Source organism: Pipra filicauda, unplaced genomic scaffold (genome assembly GCF_003945595.2).
Source record: "Pipra filicauda isolate LSUMZ 115617 unplaced genomic scaffold, ASM394559v2 scaffold453_size531900_pilon, whole genome shotgun sequence".
NCBI classification, from domain to species: Eukaryota; Metazoa; Chordata; class Aves; order Passeriformes; family Pipridae; genus Pipra; species Pipra filicauda.
This window is the reverse complement of record NW_024104591.1, coordinates 21,861-43,466: the sequence shown is the minus strand read 5'-3', so window position 1 is coordinate 43,466 and position 21,606 is coordinate 21,861. Positions and strand designations below refer to the sequence as shown.

Sequence of the window (21,606 nt, the reverse complement as noted above, 5' to 3'; positions counted from 1 at the left end):
CACGCACCGGATTTAGCCGGTCCCGTCCCCGTGCCAGCGCCCAGGGATGCTCAGAGCCAGGGACCGATAAGGAGCCAACACTTATCTGCCTTCCCTCCGTGCAAAGCCCCCGGCCCCCTCCCCTGCCCGGAGGCGACAGTTTCCTTTTAAGGTTAAACTCCAACGGATCCAAACACCGAAATAAAAAATATCCCCCTCCGATGAGTTTAATCAGGCGCCGAGTCTGCGTTCAATCAGCCCCCGGGCCGACACACCCTCCGGGCGTCTGGGCAGCATCAGCCCGGCAGCAGCTCCAGCAGCCGCCCCCCCCCCGAGCCTCCCAGTGCCCCCCGAGGGGTCCCCAAAGCCGGGGGTCTCTGGGCCGGGAGGAGGGTGGAGGATGCTGTGCAGGGGATGGAGATGGCGCGGGCGAGGCTTCGCCAGGCGGGGGGTGACATTCCTCCCGAAATTAATCCACATTCCAGCCGGTGCTGACAGAGTGATGAGGGGGGACAGATGGTGGGGGGAGGGGGAGCCCCTTCCTCCCCGCGAGGAGAAGAAGGAGGGGGAGGAGGAGAAGAAGGAAGGGGAGGAGAATGGGGTGAAGTGCCGAGGTCTGGGAGTCACCCTGGGGGTGGGGGTGGCCCCTGGAGCCTTTGGAGCCTCCCGGGGCTGGAGCCTGGAGAGCAAAACCCCAGCGAGGTTCATCCACACCCGGCAAGTGCCCGAGGGAGTGAGCAGGGATGGGAAAAGAGTGTCCCTGGTGGGACCGAGTGTGACCCTGACGGGACAAAGTGTGTCCCCGACAGGACTGTGTGTCCTTGGTGGGATCACGTGTGTCCCAACGGGACCTAGTGTGTCCCTGATGGGACTGTGTCCCCAGTGGGATCAAGTGTGTCCCCAGTAGGATCAAGTGTGCCCCCAATGGTACCGAGTGTGTCCCAGACAGGAACAAATGGGACTGACCACGTCCTCAGTGGGATCGAGTGTGTCCCCCGTGGGACCAGGAGCACCCCTAAGCACTGAGTGTGACCCCAGTGGGACCAAGTGTGACCCTGGTTGGACCAAACATGATGCCAGGGGGACCCGAGTGTGCCCGGGTTCCCCCACTGTGGCTGCAGCTTGGACACCCCCCAGGCACACCCACACCTTCCCTGGAAGACCAAACTGCCACATGAGCAGCACCCACCGTCCCATCCCCCGAGGGCACACAGTGTGATTTTGGGGGCTGGAAAGAGAAATGGAGGTGCCAACCCCACCTTGAACCCTGCTCCACGCCCAGGCAGGAGCACCATGGGGGGTGCAGGGGGTCTTGGGGACTGCAGCTATGGGGGAGCTGCCAGGGACTGGCCAGGCTGGAGCTTTAAGAGCCCCTGGAGCCCCTCATACCCTTCTGCAGCCCCCAGCAACCCCCACAGTCCCCCGCAGCCCCCCCCCCAGCTCCTGCAGCCCCCCGCAGCCTGGCCCCCCGCCAGCCAGGGAAGGGTTTTGTTTCCTCCCAGGCTGGGTGAGGGGGATTTCAATGGAGCCCGCACAAAAACTCCCTGTGGGGTGAGCCCGCGCCGGACAGGGAGGGGGGGACGAGGCGGGATGACCTCAGCGATGACTTCATTCCGCTCTCAGCTCCCAAAATTCATGGGAACCTTATAAGGAAAGGACTAAAAATACAGCCAGAGGGGCGCGGGCAGCCCCCGCTCCCCCTCCCCAAAATAATGCCCTTGGGGATGCTAAATGTGGGCAAGTAGGGGCCACGCTGGGGCTACCGGTGGCCTGGGGCTGTTCCCAAGGGGGATGCACGGTGGGGAAATCGATAGGGTCCCCAAAACCCCCACGGGAGGGGCGGGATGGCCCCCCACGCCGGAGCAGAGCAAGGATGTGGGCAGTGGGCGTCCCCCCAGGGAGGCACCGCCACCCCCCCGCAGCACCGTCCCGTCCTGTGACATCCCCAGGGACATGCCGGGGGCGGGGGGGTGGCTCGGCTACTCTCTCACCCGCCCTTCACCCGGGTCAGACCCCCGGGAATAGCTCCCGCCGGCTATAATCAGCTCTGCCCCGGTCTGGGGGGCTCGCCCAGCTGCTGGGTCACGACCCCTCAGCAGCGCCCGTGCCCCAGCGCTGCGACAGCTGCTGCCAACCCGGGGCGGCGCAGATTCCTGAGGCCGAGCCCGGGGGCAATCCCGCCGGGAATGTGTGCCTGGGGCCGTCCGTCAGGATGCCGTCCCTGGGGCAGTGCTCCCCCCACCCGCGGGGGGATGAATCCCCCTGGGGCAACGCTTCCAAATCCCTGGGGGTTTGTCCCCACATCCTTGGGATGATGCCCCCCAATCCCTGGGGTTTGTCCCCCCATCCGTGGGATAATGCTCCCCAATCCCTGGGGTGATGTTCCCCAAGCCCTGTGTTGATCCCCCCTCATCCCCGGGTCGATGTCCCCCCAGTTCCACACTCCCGGCCCATCGCAGAGCTGACCTCCATCCCCTCACCATCACCAGCTCAGAACGCTTGGGAGAAGACAAGGGAGACAGGGCACCTGGGCACGGGCTGTGGGGCAGGAGGGGTCGGGAAAGGGCTCTGGCTGGGAAGCAGCCCGGCCAACACCCCCACGCCCGTGCCAGCGCCGTGCCTCAGCTTCCCTTCTCATCCCGCCTGCCACGGGCGGCCACAGGCGGGAAGGGGATGAGCCAACGACGGGGAGCTGCCTCAGAGCACTCCCTCCCCAGTTTTGGGACACCCATCTGCACCCCAGCAGGAACGGGAGGTGACCCAGCCCTGGAAGCAGCTCCGTCCCGGTGGCACGGCCGGACCCTGGTGCGCGGGTGGCACCGGGACAAACCGGGCTGTGCCCCCCCGCCAGACCCAACCCCTGCAGCCAAACCTGCCACGAACCGACGGGGCTGAGCCCCCGGGATCCAGCCCCGGTGCCCATGGGAGGTTTGGGGCGCTGTGCCAGGCCAGGGGCACACGGGTGAGGGGGACAGGATGTGACCGTGGCCAGTCCTGAGTCACCGCCAGTCACCGGATCCGGCCCGGGAAGGGACAGGAAGGTCCCTTGGCTCCAGCACTCCTTGTCCCAAACAGCTTCCACAGGGGGGCAGGGGATCCCATTCCTGGTTTGGGAACTGTGTGCCCAGTTGGGGACCCCAATCCCAGTTTGGGGACCGTGTGCCCAGTTTGGGGACCCCAATCCCAGTTTGGCAATTGTGTACCCAGTTTGGGGATCCCACTCCCCCTTTGGGTAGCCTTTTTCCAGTTTGGGGACTGTGTGGCCAGTTTGGGACCCCAATCCCCATTTGGATACCTCTTTCCCAGTCTGGGGACTCCATTCCCAGTTTGGGAACCATGTGCCCAGTTTGAGGGCCCTGTTCCGAGCCTGAACCCCATTTCCAGACTGGGAACTGTATGCTCAGTTTGGGGACTCCATTCCCACTCTGGGGACTCATTTCTGATTTTGGGGACCACGTGACATTTGGGGACTCTATTTCCAGTTTACGGACCATTTCCAATTTGGGGGTTCCACTCCCAGTTTGGGAACTGTGTGCCCACTTTGGGGACCCCATGTCAAGTTTGGGGACCCCTTCCCCAGCTTGGGGATTTCATTCCCAGTTTGGATACCCTTTTCCCAGTTTGGGGACTCCATTCCTCATTTGGGAACCGTGTGCTCAGTTTAGGGACCCCATTCCCACCTTGGGAACCACGTGCCCAGTTTAGGAACTCCATTTCCATTTTGGGGACCCTATTCCTAGTTTGGGAACCATGTGCCCAGTTTAGGAACCCCACTCTCGATTTAGGAACCCCATTCCCAGTTTGGCGACCCTATGTCAGACCCTGCTCCCAGCCTGCAGCCTCTCGCTGGAATTCCGACCAGATTCCAGGGGCAGGTGGCCTGGGGGTCTCTGGCCCCCGGTGGGGCAGCAGCTGCTGGTTGGGGTTGGGTTTCGAGGTGGGGGGAGGATTTATCACCTCGAGGCTCGCGGGACCCCCCGGCCCTGTGGGGCTCAGAGTGGCCAAACATGGCCGGGGGCAGCGGGGCTGGACCTGAGCACGGGGAGGGGGGGCCATGGCAGGGGGTCCTGTGTCCCCCAAACTCCACCATGTCCCCCCAGACCTCACCATGTCCTCCTCTTCCTCCTCCTCCCCCCAGGGGTTCACTGGCCAGGGCCCCCAGGGATCCCTGGTGGGACCCCCGGGCAGGACCCCGCAGGCTGAGGAAACACCTCCCTGAGCAGCCCTGGGTGGGGCAGAGGGAGGAGAGGCCCTGACCCCCCCGGTTTAGACCCCAGATCAGACCCCCAGGTCAGACTCTTGGCCCATTGGGACAAACCCCAGTCCCCAAGTCCAGTCCCCTGGTTCAGATCCCAGTCCCCCCCAGTTCTCCTCTACTGGTCCCTCGGGACGACCCTCGACCCCCCAGCACACCCCCCACACCCCCAGGTCAGACCCCAGACCCCCAGTTCACCTTCACAAGCCCCTCGGGACAGCCCCTGGCCCCCCAGTCCAGATCCCAACCCCCCAGTTCTGACCCCAAGTCCCCCAGGACAGACCCTGACCCCCCCGATTCACCCCCGAGGTTCAGCCCCAGCCCCCCAGTTCAGCCCCAGTTCCCCCCACCAGCCCAGCCCACCAGTGGCACCCCCCAAATCACTCAAGCCCTGGAGGGCAGCACCCCCAAAGCACGGGGGTCCCTGCTGCTCCTGGCAGCCCCCAGTGCCCTCAAACCCAGACCCCTCCCTGCTCCTGGCAGCACCCCCCCCAAAAAAAGCCTATCTGGGGAGGGGGGACACAGCCGGCTCCCTGTGGGTACCCCCAGTGCACAGGGCAGGGGGGTAGAGACCTCCAGGACCCCCTGCCCCCCCATGGCCCCCGGGCTCCCCTGGGTTCCCTCCCAGAACTCCCCAAGGCCCCCTGGGATCCCCCTGGGCCCCCCCATAGACCCTCTGAGCTACCTGCCCAGCCCCCAAGTGCCTCTGGAACCACTCTGTAACTCCCCCGGGACCCCTCTGTGACCCCCCCACAACATTCCCCAGAACACCCCGGGGTACCCACCCCCTCCCCTGGACCCCCTGAGCCCCCCCGTGACTCCCCCGGACCTACCGGGACCCCCCTGTGAACCCTGCAGGACTCCCCAAAACCTCCTGAGACCACCCGAGGCCACCCCCGGGACCCTGGACTCACCCGAAACCCCCTGTGACCCCCCACAACACCCCCAGGACACCCCAAGACCCCTCAGGATCCTCCCGGGAACCCCCTGTGACATCTCCCAGACCCTCCATGCCCCCCGAGCCCCCTTTGGCCCCCCTGTGACTCCCCCAGAATGCCCTGAGTCTCCCTTTGACCTCCCTGCGTCCCCCAGAACCCTCCCCTGGACCCCCTCTAAACCACCTCTGACCCCCCAGACCCCTCCAGGACCCTCGAGCCCCCTGGGATCCTCCCCCTATGACGCCCAGAACCCTCTCTGGGACCCCCCAGACCGCCCTATGACCATCTCAGGACGCCCCCAGGACCCCCCGAGCCTTCCCCAGGATCCTCTCCAGAACCCCCCAGGTACTCCCTAGCTCCCCCTGCGACCCCCAGAACTCCTCCCCGAACCCCCCCAGACCTCCCTGTGACCCTCTCAGAATGCCCCTTGACCCCCCTGTGATCCCCAGACCCCCCCCGGGGCCCCTTCAGCCCCCCATGTGACACCCCTCAGGCCCCCATCGCCCCCGATCCCCCCTGCGACCCCCAGAACCCTCCCCCGGGACCCCCCCGGGACCCACGATCCCCCCTCTAACCCCCCTGTGACCCACCCAGGACCCCCCGAGCAACCCCGGGATCCTCCCGGGACCCCCCCTGCGACACCCCCCAGAACTCCCATCCCCCCCAACCCCCCTCAGACCACCCGTGACACCTCCAGGACCCGCCCCAGGACCCCCCGAGTTCCCCCGGGGCATCCTCTCCGGGACCCCCCCGGTCACTCCCTGCCCCCCCCGTGACTCCCAGAACCTGCCCCGGCACCCACTGGACCCCCCATCCCCCCTCTGACTCCCCCAGGACCTCCCGAGGCCCTCCTGGGATCCCCCCGGGATCCCCTGTGACCTTACCCAGGACCCCCCAGGGCCCCCCGGATCCCCCGTCTCCCCTGAGCCCCCCTGTGACCCTACCCTGGACCCCCCAGGGCCCCCCGGACCCCCCGTCTCCCCTGAGCCCCCCCTGTGACCCCCAGAATCGCCCCCGGGTCCCCCCGATCTCCCTCTGACCCCCCCGGGACTGACCCTGTCCCCCCCTCCCCGCGGGCCTACAGCGCCCCCTGCCGGCCGCCTCCGCCGTTCCCCTCTCCCCTCTGATTGGCCACCCGCTCCCAGCCAATCAGCGCCGAGACTCCGACCCCGGGGGCCGGTCCCAGACCGGCTCCGTAGCCAATCGCAACGCAGCGGCAGCGGCCCCGCCTCCCGAGCCGGAAGGGAACGCCTCTCAGCCAATCAGCGCGCGGGCCGCGGGGCGATGGGCGGGCGCAGAGGGGGCGGTTCCGCCAATGGGCGCGGCGTGCGGCGCCGAGGGGGCGGGGCCGGCCCCGGGGGGCGGGGCCGCGGCTTCCAGAGAGTTCGGAGACGGCGGCGGAGCGGCGGCGGCGGTGAGTGGGGGGAGGGCGACCCTGAGACCCCCGATCCCCCCCGGGACCCCCCGATCCCACCCCCGGGGCCCCCACGGCGACCGCCCGGCCCCGCCCTGGCGGTGTCAGCGGCGGCCGCGGTGTCAGCGGCTCGCCGGGATACCCGGGAGGGGGAATCCGGGGTGACCCCCCGTCCCCCCAAAGTGCGCATCGGGTGGGGGTCTGGCCCCCCCTCCTTCCTCGGTGTGGGGCGTGGGTGTCATCGTGACTGGGGAGTGCGATGTCACCGTGTCACCCCCGGACACCCCCCGCCGCACGACCCCCGCCGGGAGGGGCCGCCAGACCGGGGGGTCCCGCGTTGGACCCGGCGGGTCGGACCCAGCCCCGGAGGGTCCCACACACAGCCCAGGGGGTCCCTTGTCCCGGCCCCGAGGGTCCCGGGGGATGGACCCAGCCCTGGGGGTCCCGACCTCGGCCACGAGAGGCGGGGGGAGACCCAGCCCGGTGTCGGTGCCGTTTATTTACCCGTGAGCGGGTCACGGGCGCTTCCCCCGCCCCCCCCCCACCCCGTGTCGCAAGATAAACACGTCCCCGCCCCACGCGGGGCTTATCGGCGGTGGCACATGGGTCGGGATGGGGGACACACACGTACACACACACGGGGCACCCCCGACACCGGCCTCGGGGTCCACAACTCCTAACGGGACCCCCGGCGGGGTCTGGCTGCCCCCGCGCCCGGGGAGGGGGATGTCACCCCCTCCAGACACCCCCTGACACCCCCCGACCCGCGGGATGCTGATGTGGAGAGGAGGAAACTGAGGCACGGCCGTGCAGGGAGGGGAATGAGGATCAAAGTTTTTGGGGGAGTCCTCACGGTGGGAAGGGGCTTCAGGGCATCCCCCTGGGGTGGCGACCGGCCTTGGGGTCTGCCCCTCCTTACAGGACCCCCGTGCTGGGTCTGGCTGTCACTTGGCTGTCACCTGGCTGTCACCTGGCTGTCACTCCCTGCCCCATGGAATGCCTGGGGAGGGGGGGAAACTGAGACGGGGCCGTGCAGGGAGGAGAATGGGGCTCAAAGCATTGTGAGGGAGGGTGTGCTGGGCAGGGGCAGGGATCCTGCCTTGGGCAAGGCTCTTAGGCAGGGTCAGGGTGTCCCGGGCTGGGCAGGGGGTCCTGGGCAGGGTCAGGGTGTCCCAGGCTGGGCAGGGCATCCCAGGCTGGGCAGGGGGTCCTGGGCAGGGTCAGGGTGTCCCAGGCTGGGCAGGGCATCCCAGGCTGGGCAGGGGGTCCCGTGCTCATGGCTCTGTCCCATCCCAGCACGTGAAGTCAAGGAAGATGGTGAAGGAGACGGGCTACTATGACCTGCTGGGCGTGCGGCCGGGCGCCAGCCTGGACGAGATCAAGCGGGCGTACCGGCGCCTGGCACTGCGCTACCACCCCGACAAGAACCCCAGCGAGGGCGAGCGGGTACGTGCAGCCCCCCGGCGCCCCCCGGCCAACCCCCCTCGGCCTCACCCGCCTCTCCCCCCCCCAGTTCAAGCAGATCTCCCAGGCCTACGAGGTGCTGTCGGACGCCCACAAACGGGCGCTGTACGACCGCGGCGGCGAGAGGGCCATGAAGGAGGGAGGCCTGGGCAGCCGCGGGGGCGGCGGCGGCTTCGGTTCCCCCATGGACATCTTCGACCTGTTCTTCGGAGGGGGAGTGAGGATGCGCAACCGGGCGGACAGGAGAGGTACGGGGACAAGGACCGAGGAGGCTGGTGCACAGCGTGGTGCTGGCTCAGAGTGTGACAGAGCCACTGGGACCCAGGGATGGGAGGGGACTGGTGCCCAGCACGGCACTGCCTTGGGGGATGAAGGTCCTGCCAGAACTCCTGGGCTGAGAGGGGCCTGGTACCCAATGTGGTGCTGGGTGGGGGATGAAGGACCTGATGGAACTCCAGGGTGGGAGGGGGTGCCCAGATGGGGGATGAAGAACCTGGTGGGACCCTGAGGTGGGAGGGGGCTGGTGCCCAGCATGGTGTTGGGTGGGGGATGAAGGACCTGACAGGACCCCGGGGTGGGAGGGGGCTGGCACCCAGGTACAGTGCGACAGTGGCTTGGGGGCTGACAGATAGCACCCAGCACAGTGCTGGCTCAGGGTGTGACAGACCCCATGGGACCCTGGAGTGGGAGTCCCAGCACAGCACTGGGTGGGGGATGAAGAACCTGACGGGACCCTGGGGTGGGAGGGGACCGGTGCCCAGGCACAGCGTGACACTGGCTCGGGGGGTGACAGCCCTGCTGGGACCCCCAGTGTGGGAGAGGGCTGGCACTGAGCACAGCACTGGGTGAGGCATGAAGCACCTGACAGGACCCAGGGGTGGGAGGGGGCTGGTGCTGGCTCAGGGGGCGTGAGGACCCCACAGGGATCCCTGGGCCGTCTCCCACCCCGCGGCGCGCAGCCAGACGCGGCTCCTCATCACCCTCATTACTTTCTCCACCTGCCCCCTCTTCAAAGGGCCCTTCCCTGTCCCTGTCCTGGCTTTCCCCCGCCGTCCCCGAGGCTGGGGCTGAGTCACTGGCAGGGCCCCGGGGGCGGCAGCAGGACGCGGGGCCGCCCCGGTGACTGTCCGGATGCCTCGGGCCTGGGTCACGGGGACAGGGCGACTCTCCAGGGCGCTTCTTGCTGAGGTGGCACGACTTAATAGAAGGGCAATTAGGAGGCCGAGGGAAGCGTCCTGGCAGCTCCGGCTGGAGCAGCTGCAGGGTGGCTGAGCGCCCTGGGGTGGGAGCCGTGCCCGGCCCACGCTGGGGATCAGGCACTGCCCCAGGGCGGCCGGCAGGATCCGGGCCTGGAGACGCCCAGCCTTGAGTAAAGCTGTAAAGCTGTAAAGCTGTCAGCGACCCTGTCACCATTCCTGAGGAAGGAGCGGGACTGGCTCTGGGAGGACCTGGGTGATGCTGAGTGGCCGTGGCATGGGGGGTGGCATGAGGCTGGTGCTGAGCTGGGTGCTGAGCCGGGCTCTCCCCTCCACTCAGGGAAGACAGTGGTGCACCAGCTCTCGGTGTCGCTGGAGGACCTGTACAACGGCTCCACGCGGAAACTCTCCCTGCAGAAGAACATCATCTGCCGCAAGTGCGGAGGTGAGCGAGGGGCTGCAGGGCCCCAGGACCCCCCGCCCCTCCAGCTGACCCCTGCCCCCCTCAACAAGGGGCTGGGGGCCACCCCAGCACCCCCCACCCCTTGGTCTGACCCCCTGCCCCCCTCGGCACAGGCTGTGGGGTCCGGGAGGGCGCCCAGAGGAGGTGCCCCAAGTGCCACGGCTCAGGGATGGAGGTTCGCATCCACCAGCTGGGGCCCAGCATGATCCAGCAGATCCAGACGGTGTGTTCCCAGTGCCAGGGCCAGGGCGAGTGGATCCGCCCGCGGGACTGCTGCCTCACCTGCAACGGCCGCAAGGTCATGCGGGAGAAGAAGATCCTCAGTGTCCACCTGGATAAAGGTGAGATGGGGCCGTGCGGGGAGTGGGGTCACCCCAGAGCTGCCCCCATGCCTTGACCCGTCTCCATATTCCCCACAGGAATGAAGGACGGGCAGAAAATCACCTTCCACGAGGAGGGGGACCAGGTGCCCGGCTTGGAGCCCGGGGACATCATCATCGTCCTGGACCAGAAGGAACACCCCGTTTTCCGGCGCAGCGGCGACGACCTGATCGTCAGGAGGGAGATCAGCCTGGCAGACGCCCTGTGCGGGTGCCGGCAGGTGATCCGCACCCTGGACAACCGCACCCTGCTCGTCTCCTCCCCGCCAGGTGAGGGAGGGGGGCTCGGGAGAGCTGGGGGAGGCCAGGAGCTGCCAGTGCAGCGGGATGACCCTCACCTCTGCCGCAGGTGATGTGATCCGGCCTGGGGACCTGAAGTGTGTCCCCAACGAAGGGATGCCCGTCTACAGGAGCCCGTTTCAGAAGGGAAAGCTCATCCTGCAGTTCGAGGTGGGCTGGAAGCCGGGTGGGAGTTGGCATCTCCCAACCTCTGGGCTTTCCTGTGTTGCCACCCCACACCTCACATCCCCCTCTCCGTCCCCAGGTGAAGTTCCCCGAGCCAGGCTGGCTCCCCGCCGACCGCCTGCGCCAGCTCCAGGCCTTCTTCCCGCCGCAGGAGGAGGTGATGGCCACGGAGGACACGGAGGAGGTGGAGCTCAGCGACTACACAGCGCACGGCGGGCCCGGCCGGCGGCCCTACACCGGCGAGGCCTATCACGAGGACGACTTCGAGGACGGGATGCGCCAGCACGTCCAGTGCCAGACCTCATAGCGCGGGTGGGGCGGAGCCCCCCGGGCACAGCCGGGGCAGGGGAGGGGACTCACGGAGCCGCCACGTTCAGGGATGTACATAGGTCGCCTTTCCGACAGCACTTCACCTCCCTCGCCCCCCCAGGAGCCGGGCAGGAGCCCCCCGACCCTGCCAGGGCGAGGCCCCCCTGCCCTGCCCTCCCGTCAGCCCAGCGCTGGTGGAGCTGCCACTGCCCACGGGCGGGGGATTGGGGGGGTTGAGGCTGGGTCCAGCTGCCAGCAGCCCCATGGATGGGGGGCTTGGGGCTGCAGGCACATCCCATGCTGGAAAAGGTCAGCCCTGGCCTGGGGAAGAGGAGGAGAGGGGGGTGCTTCTTGCCCCTTGCCTCAGTGTCCCCATCTGCTCCAGTGGGGCCAAGCTTATGCTGGAGCCGGTGTGGGGTGGAGGGGAACTGCCCAGCCCCCCCTGAACCCTCCCTCGGGGCCCCTGCCACTGCCCCATGGCCTCATCCAGCCCCATACCGTGGAGGGGCTGCTGCCCAGGCCCCCCCCGACCCCTTGCTTTGCCCGTTTCTTTTCTTGCTGGAGCCTGGCTCAGGCCCTGGGGCGCAGAGGGGGTGGCTCTTTTCTCTTTGCACAGGACAGGAGGGGGTGGTGGGGACTCGTCCCTTCCCTTTAATTTATTTTTGAAAGAATTTTAGAAGTTTTTCCTTTTTTTTTTTGGGGGGGGGGTGTGGGTGACTTTGTACTTGGCATTAAACGCGAATCCCAACTCGGCGTGTGGGGCTGTGTGTGGGGCAGAGTGTGGGGCAGCTGGAGCCCAGGGGTGGTGACTCTGCCCTGCTTTGATCCTGGGTGTGCCTCAGTTTCCCCATCCTTACACAGCAGGGTGGTTCCCTGTCCTGCCCCACCCCCGGGGGCTGTTCCAGGCTCCTCCTGCCTCGGGGAGGGATCCGTCCCCCTTCCTGTCCTGCCCAGGCCCTCCCACCCACCCCCACCAACCCTGCACCTCTACCTTCTCCCCCCTCAAGCCCCCTTATCCCCTGTCCCAAAACATTCCTGGTTCTTTGCATCCCCCCCAGCCCCTCATCCTGCCCTGTCACCACCCCCAGAGCCCCTTCTTCCAGACCCCCACCCCCTTGTTATCCCTGCAGACCCTCTGCATCATCTCAGCATCCCTGGAGCCCCCACGATGGAGGCAAACCCCCCCCAAATAGACTCAGCCCGTCCCCTTTTCAGCCCTGCACTCACCCCATGGCAGGTTCCAGCTGTGCCGTGGGGCAGAGCTGGGCTACAGAGCAGTTATGGGGACCAATCCCCCCCAAAAAAACCCCACTGGGGGCCAAGATGCACCCCACATCCCCCCATCCTCCACGTGGAGCTGCCAAGACTCCCCATCACAGTGGAAGAGGGGCAGAGCCCCCCAGCCCCCTGCCCAGGGGAACCGTGACCAGGATGGGCTGGGGGGGGAGACCCCCCCACCGCTGGAGCCCAGGAAAGCTGCGGCGCCAGATGCAGCTGGAGGGGGAGAGGAGGAGGAGGAGGAGAAGGAGGCGAGAACAATGCTGGCCGGCCGCCAGCCGAGGGGAGCGGGGCGGGGGGCTCCCGCACAGCCCCCAACCCCGGCGGGCGCAGGGAGGGGGTGAACCCGCGTAGGGGGTGATTGTCACCCCCCTCCTAGGGCTGGCTGCGTCCCCCCCCCCAGGGCTGACCATGCCTTGCTGAGCGGTGCCAGCGTCCTGAGCTGCCCTGAGCCGTGGGGACACCCCAGGGCATGAACTGAGACGGGGCCACCCCCGAGGGCAGGGTCACCTCCTGCCCGGCCGAGGGCAAGGCGCTGCTCCCTCCTCCCAGGGACAGAGCCCCCCGTGCCGTGTGCCAGAGCCCACCCCAGCGTGTGGCCTGGTGGCTGCAGCACCCCAGCCCTGCCCGGCGTGGGCCCCCCAAAGTTCCCCCAAGTGACACTGATATCCCCCTCACCCACCCAGAGACCCCCTCTCCAGGAGCGGGGGGGCTGAGGGGCCAAGACCCCCCCAAGCCTGGCACATCCCTGTCCCCAGGTCATCAGTCAGAGTGGGTACCCGGGGCGGGGGGGCTGGCACACAGCTGGGACCCCTCGGCACCATCCAGGGTGGGCTCCAGCCTGGGCAGCAGCCGGCCCAGAGGATGTGGGAATTGTCGGGGGGTGACACCGGCTCCGGGGGGGCACAGCCTGGCTGGGGTCATTCTCCGTCCCTTTCCAGCGCCGTGGGGCTGAGGGGGGTGCGGGGCGTTGTTCCTCCAGCTGAGCCCTGCTCCTCCATCCCCCACCCCCAGCATCCCGGCCCAGAGGAGGGGGGTGTCCCCCCCAAACCTGCCCGACAAGTCCTGTCCCCCTGCCCGGGCAGGGAGGGGCAGGAGCCAGCGCATCCCCCCCTTCGGGCGGAACGAAGCCCCCCCTTCGCTCCCTCTCGAAGGCTCCGGCACGGGGCGGAGGGGGGATGAAATGCTGTTCCCTCACACCCGGCCCAGCCTCTGCTTCCAGAGAACGCATGGAAAAATTCCGGGGTGAGGGGCCAGGGCCCCCCAGGGTCGGGCATTCATTCCCCGAGCACAGAGCGGGGAGGGGGCCGGGCCCCGCTTTGTCTCCGGAGATGAAAGGCGAGGGGCCAGCCCGGCCCCCTCCCCAGCCCGGGGGGGCAGCGGGGCCGCCCGGGGGCCAGCGGGGTCACAGGGGAGGATTAGTGCCGGATTAGAGGCGCCGGGGGCACCGACACCACCCACGCCGTGCCATGGGAGGGGAGGCACAGCCCCCAGAGCAGTTTTGGGGTCACTCGCGGCCCCTCCATCCCGGCCCCCAGCCCAGCCTCGCTCGGAGGAATTTGCTTTTGTTTCGGGAGCAGCCGCCTCGGCCGTGCTGCGGGGAGGGGGCACCTCCATCCCCTGCACCCCCAGCACCCGGGGGCAGGATGGGACCCCCAGGCCGCTGTGTGGGGGAGTGCGGGCAGCCAGACAACCCTCCCCATCCAGACGTGCCGCCCCAGCTCTCGGGGTCCCAGAGCCCCCCCATACTCCCCCCAGCCGGAGGCAAACCGGAGCCGTCCCCAGGGCAGCAGGGGAAAGAGGATATTCCTCCAACCGGGGAAAAGCCGTCGGAGCCGGCTGGTTTTCATTACCGGCTGCTCCTGCCCGGCCGTGGCTTTCCCGGGGTCTCCAGGGGGAGCAGCGGCCGGTTGGATGGAGATGGGGGGGGAGGCGAGTCCTGCGCCCACCCCCGGGAACAGCGCGGGGACAGTCGGGAGAGCCGGGACGCGGCCCTGGCAGCACTTTGGGAATGGCGGCGGGGGCGATGGGCGCCTGCCAAGTGTCCACCTGGAGATACCAGAGCCTTCCTCCCCCTCCTCCTCCTCCCCAGGGAAGGTGTAATTCCACCCTTCCCGCTGCTGGACGCGCTCCCGGGGGGAGCAGCATCACACCCCGGGCACGGGGGTGAAGCCAACCCTGAGTCCTGGCACCCTCCACTGCGTTCACCCCTCAGGGCCCTCCATCACCCCAAAGGCTGACTGGGACCCCGGTGCTGATGGGGGAAGTGGGGCAGTGCCCCCCACCTTCCCCACGGTGGTTCGGGGGCTGCCCTGGCTGAGGGGTCCTGGCCCACCCCGGGTGAGTCGGGCTGTGCTGGGCTTGGGGGGGTTCTGCACCTCAAACCCTGGGCAGGGCCCCCCTGCACCCCGACCCTCCCTGCACTGCCCCAGCTTAGCCCCGAGGACAGAGGCAGCCTGAGCCCCCCCATCCCGGGGTAATTAATGTCACCCCACACACAGCAATTAGTGGGCAGCACCTAACGAGAATCCCCGGGAAAGCCCTGGAGCCGCATCCCCGTGGGCAGCACCCACAGGTACCCTGGATCCTCCGGCCGAGCCGGGCTGGGGTCTCTCCTGCCTACCCCTCGTGCCGGTGCTGAGGCAGAGCCCAACACCCCATCCCCACGCTGCCCCACAGTCACCCCGCGGTCACCACCTGCTTCCCACGCCAGGATGTGCCAACCCGGCCACCGCCTCCGCCCCCGGCCCCTTGCGCAACGGCGGGGAGCAGATCCAGGGTGTGGGACCCGGGATGTGGGATTCGGGGTGCAGGATCCAGGGTGTGGGACCCGGGATGTGGGATTCGGGGTGCAGGATCCAGGGTGTGGGACCCGGGATGTGGGATTCGGGGTGCAGGATCCAGGGTGTGGGATCTGGGGTGCAGAATTGGGGGTGTGGGATCCAGAGTGTAGGATCTGGGATGTGGGATTTGGGGTGTGGTGCAGAATCCAGGGTGTGGGACCTGGAGTGCAGGATCTGGGGTGCAGGGTCCCGGGTGTGGGATCTGCAGGTTCCAGGGTGTGGGATTCAGGGTGCAGGACACAGGGTGTGGGATCTGGGCTGTGGTACCCAGAGTGTGGGATCTGAGGTGCAGGATCCAGGGTGTGGGATCCAGGGTGCGGGATCTGGGGTGAGGGATCTGTGCATGTGCCAGTGGGGCCGGGACAGGACAGGGACACCACAGGGGGGGTCATAGGACGTTTATTGAAAAAGGGGGGAGGTGACGCGGGGGGGTTGGACTCTGGGGGGGCTCGGACCTGGCACTGCCCCAACTGGGGGTACTGGTGTTCCCCTCTAGTACCATATTCACAAATAAATACTGGGGAGGGGGCACGGGGCAGGGCTGGGGGCTGCGGGAACCAACAGCAACCCGAACCCAAAGCAGTTCAAAGCAGCCCAAAGGCCAGGGAGGGGCCGCATTACCCCCCGCCGTGCCCCGGCACCTCGCCAGGCCCCGGGCGCTCCGTCCACAGCAGAGCGGGGCCAGAACAGGAGATTCTCCTGCTCTCGGAGAGCCCCCGCCCTGTGGAGGGGGGAGGAAAGCCGTGTGTGTCCCTCCAAAAAAAGGGGTTGGGCTGAGGTCCCCCCGCGGCTGGGGGGGGCGAGCGGAGGGGACTGAAGGGACACGGGGTGGGTCAGAGGGGCTGGGGGGGGCGGTGGGGGGGGTCAGTGGAGCAGGGGGTGTCACTCCCGGACGTAGACCCTGGTGCAGACAACGTCATCGGCCGTCATGGTCTGCAAGGAGAAGCAGGGTCACGGCACGGCCCCCTCTCCATCCCACCTCATCCCACCCCACGGGAATTTCACAGCATGCACTGGGGCGGCGCTGCCCCCGGCGGCCCCCCCCCTCTCCCCTCACCAGGATGAGCTCCCCGTCGTTGGTCATCTCCCGGGACCAGCCCGTCTTGGGCCCGTCGCCCTTGAGCAGCCGCTGCTCACAAACCATCTTGTTCTCGCTCTCCCACCTGGCCAAGCTCTGCAGGAGGGGAGAGGGTAACATTTGGAGGGGGGGCACCCAGCAGGACACCCCCCCACTGCACCAGAGCATCTGTCACTGCCCCTGAGGGAGGGACGGGGCCGTTTGCCCCTGCACCAGATGGGTGGCCGGGCTCATTTGTCACCTGGGGGGCGTGGGGAGGGGCTGGGGGCACAGGGAGGGGCTGGGGGTGGGGGGCACGGGTAGAGGACGGGGGCAGTGGAAGCAGACTGCCTTCACCATGTGTGTGGCTGTGTGTGCAAAAACACCCGTGTGTGCACAAACACGTGTGCACACGTGTGCACACAAAATGTGTGTGCACACATACATGGGCACACATACATGGGCACACATGTGAGGGCTCCTGCCCTGGCACAAAAGACACGTGTGTGTGTGTGTGTGTGTGTGTGTGCACACGTGTGCAACTGCACACACGCATCAAGTGAGAGCTCCTGCCCCCATGTGAGACACGTACACACAAATACACATGTATGTGCACACACACACGTGCGTGGGTGTGCACACGCACTCCTGGATGCCCACCAGAGCTGCTGCCCTCATGTAACACACGTGTGTGTGCATGACACGCATGCAGGCATGACTGTGCACACACATCCAACCGTGACACGCAAGGGAGAGCTCCTGCCCTCGTGCAAAGCGTGTGCACACACACTCACATGCACACGCTTGCACACACGTGCACACACACGGAACTGTGTGTTCTCTCTCATGTAACACGCGTGTGCGAGCGTGGTGTGTGCAGGCACGAGTGTGCACACACGTGCAGCGGTGCAGGCACACGTGTGGCAGGGCAGGGGAGAGCTGCTGCCCCGGCGCAAGGCACACGTGTGTGCACACACACACACGCAAACACACACGTGTGCGGGTGCCCACGCGCGCCCACCTTGCAGGGCCGCCCGTCCACCGTCTGCTCCTCGAACTCCTCGCCCACCCTGAAGCGGATCTCGGTGGTGCGCACGGGGGTCGAGGTGCGGATGTAGAAGCTCTCCCCGTCCTGCCGGATCTCCACCGCCGGCTTCGCCGCCGCCGCCACCGCGATCTTCCGCAGCATCATGTTCACGCCTGGGGAAGGGCACGGTGGCACCGAGCTCCCCCCTCCCCTCCCGCAGCGTCCCCCGGCGAGCTGCCCCTGCCCCGCGGAGGGACCGGAGCGGTTCGGTGCCCTCGGGGCGATGCGGGCCCCGCTGCCCCCCCGCCCCCGAGCCCGGGGTGAGCACGGGGGGGTCGCGGCCGCAGCCCCCGCGCTTGGCAGTGACACGTCCCGGGGCACCCCGAGCGCCGCAGGTGGCTCAAGGAGACCCGTGGGGGGACGGGCGAGCCCCCCCGGCCGCATCTGGGCCACATCTGGCTCTCGTTACCTGGCGGAGGCGGGGTGGGGGTGATCCCGGGGTTGGCGCCGGATGAGCCCGGGGGAAAGGACGGGGGTGACGGGGGCGAGGGCTCACCCAGCGCGGGGTGACGGCGGGGACAAGGGCCCCGGTCCAAGCTCTGCGCCTGGTGACCCGAGTGACCCCCCCCCGAGGGGTCCCACGTCCCCCCCGCAGCCCCCCCGCCAACCGCGGGGCAGCTGGGGCTTTGTCCCCGCTCCAAAGGCGGCTCATCCATCATGTCCTGGAGCCCCCGGCTGTCACGGGGGGAGCTGCTCTTTGGGGACATTGTTCCCGTGTCACCCTCCGGGTGGGCACCGGCCACACCCCCTGCGCCTCCCGAGAGGTCCCCGCACAAAGGGGCTCCCCAGGGACCGGGGGGACACGGAGGGTCCCAGTTCCCCCGTGGGGACACAGGGGGGATGTGGGTGCTCGGGGGGGCTCCAGGAGCTGAATCCTCACAAAGTGGGGAGGGACACGTCCCTGAGGGGTCCCCTCCATGGCCACGCCAAGACCCCACGGACACCCCCAGGTCCCTTCCCTCCCCCCGAGGCCTGACTCACACCGGGGGGTGCCCAAACCCTCGAGTGGGCGGACGCAGCCCCCCACATGATGCCCGCACAGGGGGGGAAGGAGAAACAACCCCCAAAGGGAGCAAAAACTAGGAGAGGGGGCATGATGCAGCCAGCCTGAGGGTCTGATACCCCCCCCAGACCCTCTGCCAGGGGTGTCTGGGGGTACCAGCCGGGGGGGTGAAGGGCAGGAGCCCCCTGATCCCGCCGTGGGAAAGGAAAAGGGCTCGGGGTGGGGAGGCGGGGGGGGGGGTTGGCGGATTTATTTTCCTGCTGAGGTTTCCCCGAGCCGGTTCCAGCAGCGGGGCCGGAGGGGGGGAGAAGGGGCGACGGGGGAACGGGAGTGAAACCCAAGAAAGTGATAATTATCCTGAAATATTCGTTACGTATCCCCTAACCTGGAAAATATTCTGCTCCGGCAGCTCCCCGGCTGGCGAGGAGCGGGTCAGGCGGAGGGGAGCAGTGCAGGGGCTGGATCTGATCCTGCCCAAATCCCCGGGGACCCCCAGAGCTTGTGAGCTTGTGCTCCCCCCAGTTCCACCCCCTGCGATGGGTCATGGCCCCCTCCCCAGCCCCGCTCCCCAGGGACACGACACCACCCGGGGGGGGGGCAAAGGACCCCGAGATGAGCCCTGCGAGGGTGGGACCCCAACCCAGCGGGGTCCTGCCTGGGCTGTTTTTGGGGACACGGCCGTGCCCCGGCTGCGTGTGGCAGGTGAGCCCCGAGGGTGCCTTTGGGGTGGGGGGTGGAGGGGCCGAAGGGGAGTGAAGGAGTTTGGAGGTGCCTTGGGGGCCCGCCAGGGTGGGGAAAGTGAGGCAGGCAGGAGGGGGGTCCTCGGGGGCCGTGTGGGACCCCTGGGGAGCGGGACGTGCTGCCCAGCCCCCCCGTGCCTCAGTTTCCCCAGCGGGGCACCAGCCCCGAGGGCTTTGTGAAAAAGGGGAGGAGGGGGCGTCCCCCGGCTCCGGGCCCTGTGACCCCCCGGGCCGGAGGAGGACTCGGAGGCGAGATGGGGGAAAGGCCCCCCCCGCCTCCCTTGCGCACCCCCACAGCCCGGGGGCGACCTGGGGGGACCCGGGGGGGAGAGCCGGGCTCACTCACCCAGCGCCTTCAGCAGTTCCTCGAAGTTTTCCGAGCTCTTCATCTTCCAGTTCCCAGAGAAGTTGGGCATCGCGGCTGCCGGGGGTGGGGGGCACCGGGAGGGGGGGCACAGGGAGGGGACTGAGGGGGAACCGAGGGGGGACTAAGCGGTTCGAGGGACCCGCCGCTCCCTCCGCACCGGCAACAGCACCGGCCCCGCCGCTCGCTCCCTCCGTCCGTCCGTCCCGTCCCGCCCGCGCCGCCGTTTTATCGCCGGGCTGGTCCCACCCCCCGGCCCCGGCCCCGGCCCCGGCGCGGGGGCTCCGCGCTCACCTGCGCGGGGAGACCCCGGAGGGAGCCCCCCGCCCCCATCTGCCCAGGGGGATGCGGGCGAGAGGCACCCCCTGGTCTACCTGTTCTCCCCCCCCGCTCCGAGGCTGCCTGTACCCCCCTAATCTCCCTGTACCCTCCCGGCTTGCTGCATCCCCCCGATCTGCCCGTTCAGCCCCCGAACTTCCCACATTGCCCCCCGAGCCGTTTATACCCCCCCAAGTTGCTGCACCCCCCCAAATCTGCCTGCACCCCCTTTGGAGCTGCCTGTACCCCCCTAATCCCTGTGCGCCGCCCTGGAACTGCCTGTATTCCAAATGTGCTGCACCTCCCCCGGAGCTGCTGCACCCCCCAACTCTGCCCCTACCCCTCCAAGCTGCCTGCACCCCCTAATCTCTGTGCATCCCCTCCACCCGGGCTGCCTGCACCCGCCAAAATCTGCCTGCACCCCCTGATCTCCGTGTGTTCCCCCACCCGAGCTGCCCACATCCCCCCAGAACTGCCTGTACCCCCAAAGCTTCCTGCACCCCCCACTGGAGCTCCCTGTGCCCCCAAACCTGCCTCCAACCCCCCAAGTGGCACAGCCTGGTGCACACCCCTGGAGACACAGCAGGAGCACACGCGTGTGCACAGGACACGTGTGTTTGCACAGGGGTGATGTTCTCACACACACGTGTGTGCAGGTGTTCGTGCTCACTCGTGCACACGTGTGGACACGAGTACATGCACAGGCCAGTGACTTGACATGATCACACACACACACACACACACACACACACACGTGTCTGTGCACACACGTGTGCGTGCAGGGCTGGGGGGGGCTGTGGCAGAGCCCGGGGGAGGGATTCACCCCTCGGGTGAACCCTCGGTCCCTCCCTGGTAACAAGCGCTGAGGGATTTCCCAAGGTTTCTCTCCCCTGGGAACCGCCGCGGGAAGGGGCAGGTTGTGCCGCGGGGCCGGTTCTGGGCAAGAAAAGCAAGAAATGGTGTTTCTGGTTCAGCAGCAGCAACTCTGGAATGGAAGGAGAGAGGTTTCTGCTCTGGATTGGGGTGAAAAGGCCCCAGCAGAGCCCCCGTCGCCTCTCTCCTCCGGGCCACATCCCCCCCGTGCCCCCAGAACCTCCGGCTCGGGCCGGCGAGCCAAGTCCCGGCTTGCCGCGTCCCTAATCCCCCGAAGAACAGGATTTCTCACCAGGCGCTGACATAACCTCACCTACAGCAGCGCCGGGGCCGTGCCAGAGGGGACAGGGACAGGGACAGGCAGAGCTGCAGGGGCTGGGGAAGGGGTGCGGGAGAAGGGTCACCCCAACCCCTTCACCCCAGGGGGGCAGGAGCTGCGTCCCCCCCATCCCGGAGTCACGGCAGGGGTGATGCTGCGTGTTTGCTTAAAGTTTAGGGAACGAAGGGAGAAAAAGAAGCCCCATTCCAAGAGCAGTGGGTGGAGGGGGCTGGGTGGGATCTGTCTGCAACCCCCTCTGGACACCCTCATCCCCCTCACCCCACGCTGGGCACCATGACCCAGTGGGGCTGTGAACGCCAGCCCCAGCAGCCCCACATCTGGAAGGGATTCTGCCGGGAAGGGCGGATAAAGCCTTCGCACTCCACCCTCCTCTCCCTCCCTCCCATCCCAGCAAAGCCCTGGGGTGGGCAGGCAAACCACTGGCCCCAAATAACCCCCCCGGAGCGCCAGTGACCCCCGGGAAGGACACGGATTCTCTGGGAGGCAGGCAGGGAGCCGCGTCCCAGCGCCTGGGCAGCAGCAGCTGGCTCGGCCTCTGGAAACATCCGGCAGCGGCCGCCGCCTGCGTCCCCCTTCCCGGCAAAAATCCTCAGAAACCGCAGAAATCCCGAGCGCAAACCACAGGGAGCTCCCCCAGCCCGGGCACGACTCCCTTCCTGCCCTGGCACCGCCGTGGGCCCCCTCCCCCAAACGCTGCCAGTGCCCCAGAGCCCCTCCTGGGAGGATGTGGCTGCTCGGGGATGTTCCCCCTCCATGGTGCCCGGGATCCACCCCGGGAGGGGTGACGTGTACCCACACCCTGCACAGAAGCCAAGGCCACCGGGGGCTCGTCCTGACGCC

General features: G+C 68.0%; 2 protein-coding genes across 2 annotated transcripts; one reads left to right on the top strand and one right to left on the bottom strand.

The window, feature by feature from the left end:
- The first annotated feature begins 6,541 nt into the window (after window positions 1–6,541).
- On the top strand, window positions 6,542–11,534 carry LOC113999219 (dnaJ homolog subfamily A member 1-like). Its single transcript, XM_027742506.2, has 8 exons — window positions 6,542–6,586; window positions 7,883–8,032; window positions 8,100–8,298; window positions 9,587–9,691; window positions 9,823–10,050; window positions 10,129–10,359; window positions 10,439–10,539; window positions 10,634–11,534. The coding sequence occupies exons 2-8, from the start codon at window positions 7,901–7,903 to the stop codon at window positions 10,859–10,861; spliced, it is 1,224 nt and encodes a 407-aa protein (XP_027598307.1). The 5' UTR covers window positions 6,542–6,586; window positions 7,883–7,900; the 3' UTR covers window positions 10,862–11,534.
- A 3,852-nt stretch (window positions 11,535–15,386) lies between these two features.
- Window positions 15,387–19,376, bottom strand: CRABP2 (cellular retinoic acid binding protein 2). The gene is made up of 4 exons (XM_027742470.2): window positions 19,218–19,376; window positions 17,063–17,241; window positions 16,042–16,158; window positions 15,387–15,917 (listed from the first exon to the last, which is right to left on the bottom strand). The coding sequence occupies exons 1-4, from the start codon at window positions 19,285–19,287 to the stop codon at window positions 15,867–15,869; spliced, it is 417 nt and encodes a 138-aa protein (XP_027598271.1). The 5' UTR covers window positions 19,288–19,376; the 3' UTR covers window positions 15,387–15,866.
- Between the last annotated feature and the right edge of the window lie 2,230 nt (window positions 19,377–21,606).